Consider the following 10,801-nt stretch of genomic DNA (forward strand, 5'->3'; position numbering starts at 1 on the left):
GTGTCGGGAGAGGTAGTCAGCGGGGTTAAGGTCGCCCCCCGGGCGGTGTACGATATCGTAATCATATTCCTGGAGGCGGATGCCCCACCTCTCGATCCTCGGTGGCATCTTGGTATGCGGGTTCCCAAACAATGAGAGGAGTGCCTGATGATCGGTGATCAGCGTAAACTTCTTTCCGATTATAAAGTTATGAAAATGCTCACACGCCCAGACGGCTGCCAAGCTCTCCTTCTCGGCTTGGGAGTAGGCTAGTTCAGGTGTTGATAGCGCTCGGCTCGCGTATGCAATCACGTGTCTGGGGTTAACATCCGCGCCACTGGTTTGGGCCAGAATGGCGCCGAGGCCTACGGGGCTGGCGTCGACTACCACCTCGGTGTGCCACTGTGGGTTAAAATATGCGAGGCGATGAGCCTCGGCGAGGGCTTGCTTGATGTCCGCGAAAGCCTGTTGGCAGGCCTGTGTCCATTCAAACGGCGACTCCTTCTGTAGCAGTTTCCTCAGCGGGTCTGTGATGGAGGCATAGTGGGGGATGTACCTCGCACAGTATCCTGCCATGCCAAGGAACGAGCGGACGTCCGCCACTTGTCGGGGCTCGGCGAGGTTGGTGATCGTCTCGACCTTCTCAGGGTCAGGCAGCATGCCGTCCTTGGAGAAGATATGTCCAAAGAACTTGAGTTTTGTTCTGCTGAACCGGCATTTTGATATGTTGAGCGTGAGGCCGGCACTCTGAAGGGCTTCGCATGTGTCGTGTAGAGCCCTGTCATGGGATTCCTTGGACGATCCAAAGACGAGAATGTCGTCGCTGTAATTGAGAGCCCCCTTGATAGGTCGGATGATCTGGCGTATAGTTTCCTGGAAGATCTCAGCGGCAGATGAGATTCCAAAGTTCAGCCTCCGGTATCTAAAGAGCCCATCGTGTGTCGCAAACGTGGTTATGGGCCGGGAATCAGGGTGGAGCTCCAGCTGATGGTATCCCTGATTTAAGTCCAGTTTGGAGAACATTTGGGCACTGTTCAGCAGCACAATCATGTCCTCAATACATGGTCCCGGGTGTCGCTCCCGTTGAATCGCCGTGTTGGCCACCCGCATGTCCACACACAAGCGGATCTTACCCCCTTCCTTGGGTACCACCACAAGGGGGGACACCCACGGCGTCGGCCCCGTCGCCGGTTCAATAATGTCGTCGCGGAGCAGTTGCTGGAGCGCCTCCGAAACTGTCTCCTGAAGGTGGAATCCGACCCTTCTGGGATGTTGCGGCACTGGACGCACGTTGGGGTCAATGTGGAGCCGGATGGGGGGTCCCTGTAGTTTTCCTAGCCCCACGCAGAGCTTGGGGAAGGCCTCCGCGATGTCTTCTTGTGAGACGAGCGATTGAGTTTGATGATAGGCAATCGCATCTACCGTGTTCCCCTGGCCGGGTTTGGCCGCTGCGGCAGTGATCACGTCTCCCGCATTCACGTGAATTTCGATCAGTCCGAGGTGCGACGCCGTGTAGTAGCTAAGGAGGCATCGGCTCTTGGCGAGGGACCGTATCACGTGAATGGTCGCATCGACTTGCCGCCCGTTCAGGAGAAGGCACTGGGTGAATTGACCCACCGTTTGGAGCGGGGTGGCGGCACCCCACTGGAAGATTCTGGAGCGAGACGGACTGAGCTGTGGCGGGCATGGTATCCTGGCGTAGTCTTGTTCACCCATGATGTTCACTGTGGCCCCAGAGTCGATCATAAATTGAAATTGGCAATTCGCCATCTTGAGCGGGATCTGCGGGGCCTCCCTGGCCTCTTTGTTGTCGAGGATGAGGTTCACGAACTCATCCTGGTCGTAGTGGTCCTGCGGCGCGTAGTAGGCCGCCGCCTGGTCGTCTTGGCAGAGGGTTTCCGGCCTGTATTCTGCAGGCGGGTTGTCGTATTCGTCTGTGAAATGTCTGGGCTGTTCGGCCTGGTCATACGGAGGGGCATATCCTGCCGCTAGGTATTCGTCCATCGCACGAACGTAACGCCTCTGGCCGAGGCCCTGTTGATATGGTCTCGGCTGGCTGTATTGCAGGGGTTGCGGGCGGAACGGCATTCTGGGGGCCGCCTGGGGCCGCATCGGTGGAAATGGTACGCCCTCCCTGCAAACGGAGTGAAAGTGTCCTTCTCTCCCGCAGTTGGTACATCGCTGGGACAGGGCTGGGCAAGACCCTGAGTGGGGGAAGGACATCCCGCAGCGGTAGCACTGTCTTTGCAGACGCGGGGTTGACATCGACGGGGCAATCGGTGGTCTATATGGCTGAGGGCCCCTGTCGCCTTGACGGGGGGGCAGTATGGCGGCCACGAATTCCCCTGAGTCCACTTTCGCGTTGTTGGAATGGCCCATGGCTGAGGCCTGCGCATCCACCCTCTCGTGGATGCGGGCGAGTTCACTGACCTCGGGCATGGTGAGCGGTTTCTTGAGGAGCTGTTTCTTGAGTGCGGGGGAGAGGCATCCCTCGATCACCCTCAGCCGGATAGCTTCCTCTAACGAGAACGCATCAAATTGGCAGTTCGCCCCTTTCACCCGTAGACGTGTGATGAATTCGTCGACGGTCTCTTGCGGGAGTTGGGTGCATTGATTGAACAGGTATCTTTCATAGTCCCGATTGACTTCGATGATAAGCAGTTTGTCCAAAGCGCCGATCAGCTTGGGAAAAGTGTCCTGGTCTGTGGGCGGAATGGCCTTGACGACCGTTTTGATCTCTCCCCCTACCAGGTTAAGGAATATGTCTCTCATATTGGGGGAGTCCCCGTCGCCGGAACCTCTCACGAAGTGTCGAAAATCGTCCATCCAGTCGGTCCATCTGGGGCCTTTGGTGGCCTGAGGAGTCATAGTGAACGGCGGGGGCAGTCGTAGTTGAATCGACTTCGCCACCCGTGGCAGTTGAGGCGAGCCCTGGCTGGACCCCGGGTTGGAGGTGCTCATGGCGCCTGGGAGAGAAGGCCCACGGGTGCGCGGGCGGGGTCGCTTCCGCGGAGGTTCGACGGAGGAGGTCCGGCAAGGCGGATTCGGCGGAGTGCCGTGTTGCGCGGAGGTGGAGCAGGAGGAGGGGGCTCGCTGGATCGGCCACCACAGGCGGACTGCCGTAGGAGGAGGACTCCGGTGCGCGGGAGAGATCCTCGTCGCCAAATGTTGCCTAGGGATCTAGGCCCAAATGAAGGACGCACACACGGAGAGATAAGAGGAACTTCTTTATTCTTTCACAACCAAACTGGAACTGGCACTCGCAGCGCACGTGCCCCATAACCCCCTTGCCCAGTCAAACTCCGCCTTTACAACGGAGGGGGCTCACGAGCGTTAACCCCTTGAGTCCCGGGTAACAGAAGGCTACATTTCCCTGAAGTCAGTGGGTGGTTGAATGAAATCCAGGAATGGATCGCAGTGTCTCGCTGACCTGGAGCCGTCGCGCATCTCCCCGCGCAGGGACAGCTCGCTGACCTGGAGCCACCGCGCATCTCCCAGCGCATGGAGAGTTTATGGCCGCCTCTCGGTTGCCCACGGAGTCTGCTGTTGGAGGGTGTATTCACACTGGGAGCAAACCGTGCGCTGCCTCCCAGGGGCGGGTAGGAAAGGCGGATGCAAAGGTTCCACTTCAGAACGCACAGAACCACGAGGGGCCGCGATGAGTAACCACCGTGAAGCTTTGCTTGTAGACAGGCCCGCCCACGGCAGTGAAGGGGGGAAAAAGGAAGCAGATGTTTTCTGGAATTTGCCCAGAGCAGCTTGCATCGGTTTTGAGCCTGTGTGGTAAAATGTGCGAAAAGCCACAGGCATGTAAAAAATTCCCTACTTGCGCATCTCGTGCAGCTCCCCCCTCCACCCCCTCTCCACCCTCATCCTGCGAGCGGGTGGAATTGCGCGCTGTGGTGCAAGAGACACTCTAGTGCTTGGACATCCAGTGTGTTTGGGGCGTGGGGGATCCCCTGCTGTGCATCCTTCACCCCTTGCTCCTCTCTTCCCACCTCGTCTCTGCTCCTCTTTTCCAAACTGCTGCTTCCCTTGTTGCTGCTGCACCCATCTCCCAGCCCCTCCTGCCCTCGTAAGTACCCCAACGCCAGTGTGACTAAAGCGTATGCTATAGGTGGGCGCAATGTCCCCCCTTTCCATGCCATCCTGGAGAATGACACTGCCATGGGTCTTGCCTCTTTCCGCCCTACTGACCTTCAGGTGGTCCTCTAGGCTTCCCAAAAGATCGTTGGGGTCTGTCCTGCACTAACCACAGACCTGGTTGAGGCGAATGCGTGAGTGACTAGAGCGGGTTCCGTGTTCCCCTAGCCGGTTCCATTGTTACTGGGTGGTCCTTCTGGACGGATGCTCAGGATTCAAGCTCTTACTCAAGAACTGTCCCTCCGAGTGGAAGGAGAAGTGCTGATTGGAGACTGGGCCAGGTTTGCTGCCGATTTCCCCCAGTTCTGCTTCAACCCTGTACCGTCTCATACAATCCCGCTTTCGCAGGATACCCCACTTGAGGTCTGTAATTATGCAAAGAGGGATTGAGCGCTTATACGTGGGATTGTTGTTGAGGGCATTTACAACATTCCTCTTCTCCTGGGTACGTTGCCTGACAACCCAAGCATTGCCTTACACCTCGTCATTACCCATCTTCACGAACGCGGGATTGCATACATTGGACAGTGGCCTGTTGGGTTCAAGAGCCAACACTAGAATCTCTCCCATAGACAGCCAGCCTTGACGTTCTTCTACAAGAAACAGCCACGCAGATTCTGTGGTGAAGAAAGTCCACACTTTGGGCTTCTCTATTGGGGACCGCTCTACCTTGCAGGTTCTCTACTGGGGCAGCCCAATCCTGTCCGTTTTCTGCTGGAACTAGCATAGTCCCAAGGGTTCTTTGCCTTTAAATCCCAGGAAAATTCAAGACAATCGTCAATGGACAGACTATAACTCAAGATTTTAGGAACTTGAAACAGTAAAAAAAATCTATAGAGATTTTTCCATGTACGTGGTTTGCAAATATACCGAACAGAATTTAAGGACAAGGGAATTGTTGACTCACGATCTAATTGGAAATTTGGAAAGTTGTTGAATAAATATTCCAAACATGGCTAGGGATATGTTCTGTTATAGAACAGGATAGGTCCGTGTAATGGGGCTGAATGGAAACTCTTCTAGGTGGTCCATGGTGTAGCCCACCACGTTATTTTATAAAGAATATTTTATATATCAACTGCATTAAGAATGCCACATAATCTCTACTGGAGTGTTGGGAGTTAATTAGAGATGGGATCACAAAATACCACTGCTATGATAAATCCAAGTGCACATCATTTTTTTAAGTGTAGCAATAGAACTGTCCGTCATTGGAATGTATTTTTAGGAAATTGAGGGCAGGAGTAGGGATTGTGTACACTGGATGTTATGTGTGAATTTGTAGATGGTGGATCTTTTAATGTGAAATTTGATTTCAATTGTACCACTGTGTTCATTATCATAATAGTGTAGAACGGGCTTACATTGAAGAATATAATGTGTTTGAGGTCCGCTCATGGCATATGCTGCCGATATCGGCGATATTGCCCAAGAGTGTTTCAACCATTTGGGGAGGGTTGTGTGTAAGCTTAAGGCCGGAAATGTGCCCCAATTCTAACTCTTCTCCTCTCTTCTTCTTCTTTGTTGTACAGAAACCTTGGCACCCCTGAGCCTCGCGCGAAACCAAGACCACTCTGACATGGTTGAGATCCTCATCTGAACATGCATGCTGGCGCAGATTCTGTTTGTGTCGTGGGCTGTTCCGCCATGTTCTTTCAGAATGGCTGCCTCCTTCTCTGGGCCTGCAGATGGGAGGCTTAGAAGGAGGGCACCCCGTGGAGGCATTGCAGTCTTAGCTGGCTGCAGTCTCAGCAAGGGTGAAGTTCTCTTAAACACCAACCCCCCTTCAGGACTGGGGTGGCAGAGCATGGAGCTCTGTAGACTTATGGTTGAAGAATGTAGAGCAGAAGGCCAAGATGTCCTTGGAGGTGGATCAGACGCCTGGGCGCATGTTATTGGACTGCCGCACAGCTGCGATGGAGTATGCTGGGCAAGGAGTGTTGGTGCCCTACGGTTGGCTGCCTTGACGTGAGTGGATCTTACACATGGTAGAGACCGGTGGAATGCATGACAAGTTGCAAAGATGCATCCCCCTCCTCCCAGAGGCATCAGCGCCATGGATCTTAAGAGCTGACCTAGAGTCATCGGCATGCCCCATGGACTGGGAAGAGGGGTGCCATTTTCTTGTGGGTGGGTCAAAGCTCACTCCAGGTCCCACGGCTCCCGCAGTCACTCCCCCGCTGCTGATGGATATATTTACCGGGTGCTGACTGCTCCCCCTGCTTCTCACCGTGTGGAAAAGAACCTGACATGGATGGACTTCTGGAGGGTTACAAACATTTTTTTTTTAAACTGGGGGTGGGTGGGGAGGGGCAGGGTTGGACAATTGACTGACAATGTTTGCCTGGACAACATTGAACGACGAGCTGGGGAGGGGCAACAAACGAGCACCTACACTGCACAGCCCACAGGGCGGGACTTGGACCAGCCCGGAGCTGGATTCAGCTCTAATGAACTCTTTTTGTAAATAGAACTTGTATCTTTTATTTTTGTAAAACAAACAAATGGAAAGGAAAGACAAGTATTTATAAAAGCCTGTTTTTTTTTTTAAATTATATTCCCTTTCCATGTCTGTCTGTTTCCTGCTTCCCTCATCCTCCTTTTCTGTCAATTCTTGCTCATTCTCGCCTGACCGCCACGTTGCAGCTACTATTCACCATTGGAGCTGGCATCAAACTACTATTCAGATTTCAATTTCTGTCCCAAAGGAGCATGTGTTCCATTAGTCCACATTCCCTAAAGACACCCAGTCGCAACTGAGCAATGTAACAGTAAGGCACAGTGAAGCACAACACCAACAATGGCTGTTGCCGGGGGGCCCACACCTAGATTAACGGCGGCGAGGATGTCGCTACTGGAAGAGCAAAGCTTCTGCAGGTTAGGACTGAGGGGAACCGACTGAGCAGGAGGAGTGTCAGTGCTAGAATCGTAAATATTTCTGCAGGTCAGGAAGATTGAGGATCATTGGCAGAGTTGTGTGAGGGAATCTCAAGACTGGAACAGTAGACAGGACTGCGGGTCAGGATTGAGGTGTATTGGCAGAGCTGAGTGGTCTTTCTTCACTCAAATGGTAAGCAATGGTCTGAAATGGGGAGAGGTGAGGATCTCCAGTCGTTAAAGGGAAAAGGGTGTTCTGCAGGTCAGGAATGAGGGCTTTATGAGGGTTTGACTTCTGGATTAGCGGCGGGTTCTGTGAACCAGGAGTGAAGGCTGCATGACGTCTGGAGTACGGGATTAGCAGGTGGTTTTGCAGGTCAGGATTGGGGTGCATTGGCAGAACCGTGCATTTATTTCAGTGCTGTTACATTTTAGTCCTGCAGCTCAGAAAAAGGTGCATTTTTGGAGATGAATGTTGTTCGGGATTGAAAATAAAGGGCCGTGGCAGGTCTAGATCAGGGTGCAATAGTTGAGCTTCTAGGAGGGATGCATTTTTCCGCAGCAATCCCCGGCCACAATGAATCTAGTTTCTAAAATGATTGCTCCCCTCGACCCCTAAACCTGTGAAGCAGTGAACATGTGATTTTGGGGTAGAAGGCCACCTCTTTTCTGTGTTGCTGCTGCAATCCTCCCTGTTGAAAATTCTTCGTTTTCATTGTCTCTCTCGTTCCCTTTCTTCCTTCCGGATGCGGTCGCTGGTCGAACGCATCCACCCAACACTTCCCAGCAATGTTTACAAAAAAGCAAAATGTTGAAGCTGGAAAAAGCTACCGCGGCAGTGATTTATATAGAAAAAAAAGAAGCAAAAAGCCCACAGAATTCTAATATATTTTGTACTAATATTGGTATGTCCATGTGTAAAGTATTTGTGGTGTGTGCGTGCGTGTGTGTTTTGGTCGCTTTGTGAAGCCCTTCGCCAAAGACAATTTGTGTATTGTTTATTTTAAGTTATCGAAATATTTAAAAGTGTAAGCGAGGCTGTTTTTATTAATATTCTTGTTATTCTGTCCAGGTAATGAGACTGCTGTCGCATTCCCATTCACCTTGGCATATTGATATTTTAATAATAAAATGGTTAAATATTTAAGAACATTAGTTGTACTTTTCAGTTTGTCAGAACCTCAAGGTGTCCTCACCATTTTTTTTTGGATTGTTTATGGTACATATACCTTCACAATATAACATGTATACAAGAAAGACATTTCAGTTATCTGAAATTGAACACAAGAAAACAAATACAAATCATTAAAGAAGGAAAAAAATCTCCTCAATAAAAAATACATAATCTCAGGGAAGCATTACATGTAAAATACTCAAAAATCCATCTCTGTGCCATTGAAAGTAACTCATGCTATAAGAGCATAGCGCCTGGCATGGCTGGCCTCTCGCACTCCAGTGGAGTCTCATTGTGTATGCTGCTGCCATCATGCACTGCAAATGGAGTCCCACTCATTCCCACATTATGGGCCGCATACTCTTCACTGTCATCTCACCCATTCATATATCATGGATTTCATACACTGCAATGGCATCTCACTCATTCCTCCTATGCCACTGGCTTGCAACCCTCCCTTGCACTCTAATACCCGCGGCACATACCTCATGCACTACAATGCCATCTAATTCATCGCCACATCACTGGTCGGGTTCACTTTGTGTTGGGATTCACTCATTCCTAGATCACTGGCCACCTGACACTTCGGTGTATCGCTCCTTCCACACGTCACCCATACACACTTAAGTGAGGTATCACATTATCACATCGCTGGTCTGGTAGGTTTAAGAGCCATTGCACTCACTGTTGTGTTTTAGGGCCTTACCTAGAATAAACTGGGTGATCACGTTCTTTGTGAGTGGTGTTTCCCCTACTCAATCCCCATGAATGATGTCAAACACTTTGACAGCATCCTATTCGTTTCCACTTCATTGTAGTCTTGCTTATCGTCCCATCACAAAACGCTTTCATCACAATTAAGTCACACTCGCCCTACTGAATTGTCCTCACTGTTATCATGCACTTCAGTAGACCCTCACTGCCCCCCCCTCATTCCCCCATTGCTGGTCTCGTGCGTGGCAATTAAATCTCACTAGTTCCACATTGCTGGAATTAAGCACCTCCAATGCAGGCTCACTTGTTTCACATTACTGGAATTAAGCACTTCAATGCAGGTTCACTAGTTCCACATTACTGGAATTAAGCACTTCATTGCAGGCTCACTAGTTCCACATTACTGGAATCAAGCACCTCAATACAGGCTCACTGGTTCCACATTACTGGAATTAAGCAGTTCAATGCAGGCTCACTAGTTTCACATTACTGGAATTAAGCACCCCAATGCAGGTTCACCTGTTCCACATTACTGGAATTAAGCACCTCAATACAGGCTCAGTAGTTTCACATTACTAGAATTAAGCACCTCAATGCAGGCTCACCTGTTCCACATTACTGGAATTAAGCACCTCAATACAGGCTCACTGGTTCCACATTACTAGAATTAAGCACCTCAATGCGGGCTCACAGGGTCACTAGGTCCAGAATACTTAAGTACCTCAATGCAGGCTCACTAGTTCCACATTACTGGATTTAAGCCCCTCAATGGAGGCTCACTAGTTCCACATTACTGGAATTAAGCACTTCAATGCAGGCTCACTAGTTCCATAGTACTGGAATTAAGCACCCCAATGCAGACTCACTAGTTCCACATTACCGGAATTAAGCACCGCAATGCAGGCTCACTAGTTCCACAATAATGGAATTAAGCACCTCAATACAGGCTCACTGGTTCCACATTACTGGAATTAAGCACCTCAATGCAGGCTCACTAGTTCCACATTACTGGAATTAAGCACCTCAATGCAGGCTCACTGGTTCCACATTACTGGAATTAAGCACCTCAATGCAGGCTCACTAGTTCCACATTAATGGAATTAAGCACCTCAATACAGGCTCACTGGTTCCACATTACTGGAATTAAGCACCTCAATACAGGCTCACTGGTTCCACATTACTGGAATTAAGCACCTCAATACAGGCTCACTGGTTCCACATTACTGGAATTAAGCACCTCAATGCGGGCTCACAGGCTCACTAGTTCTGCAATACTGGAATTAAGTACCTCACTGCAGGCTCACTAGTTCCACATTACTTGAATTAAACACTCCAATGGAGGTTCACTAGTTCCACATTACTGGAATTAAGCACCTCAATGCAGGCTCATTAGTTCCACATTACTGTAATTGAACACTCCAATGGAGGCTCACTAGTTCCACATTACTGGAATTAAGCACAATTCAAGCTCACTGGTTCCACGTTACTGGAATCGTGCTTCCATGGAGACTGAGTCGTTCAGCATTACTGCAATAAATGCTTTCCCTTTGAAAATCATTCTTTCCACAATTCCAGCATCATGCGCTTCAAGGCGGTCTTACTCGCTCCATAGGACAGTCCACGATTCTCATTTCACTATAATGGTGGCATGCATATGCATGCAGACAAGTGTGGTCTCACTCATTGCACATCTCTAATAGGCTGCGAGTGATATCTGAAACCCATAGAAACACTCTACAAAAACTGCAAGAGCCGGAGCCAAACAGAATAGAAAATGTAATAGAGATGCCAAAGAGGCTATGCCATCAACGAACAGGTATATATGACCCAAGCTCGATTCGGGGCACCGGGGTCCAGCACATTTCCATTAACACCTGATGACTCAGCAAAAAACAGTACAGTATGGGAGTCAAC

The 10,801-nt window shown here is 50.4% G+C and overlaps 1 protein-coding gene across 1 annotated transcript in view; it reads left to right on the top strand.

Annotated features, from left to right (window-relative positions):
• The window catches only part of AMOTL2 (angiomotin like 2), a 28,946-nt gene extending 20,795 nt beyond the window's left edge, over nucleotides 1–8,151 (top strand). The window contains exon 10 of the mRNA XM_069618055.1: nucleotides 5,655–8,151. Coding sequence (XP_069474156.1) covers nucleotides 5,655–5,722 — 68 coding nt within the window. The 3' untranslated portion in view covers nucleotides 5,723–8,151. The remainder of the gene's footprint in view (nucleotides 1–5,654) is intronic.
• Nucleotides 8,152–10,801: the final 2,650 nt, after the last annotated feature.

Source organism: Ambystoma mexicanum, chromosome 10 (genome assembly GCF_040938575.1).
Source record: "Ambystoma mexicanum isolate Mex_15411 chromosome 10, UKY_AmexF1_1, whole genome shotgun sequence".
Lineage (NCBI taxonomy): Eukaryota > Metazoa > Chordata > Amphibia > Caudata > Ambystomatidae > Ambystoma > Ambystoma mexicanum.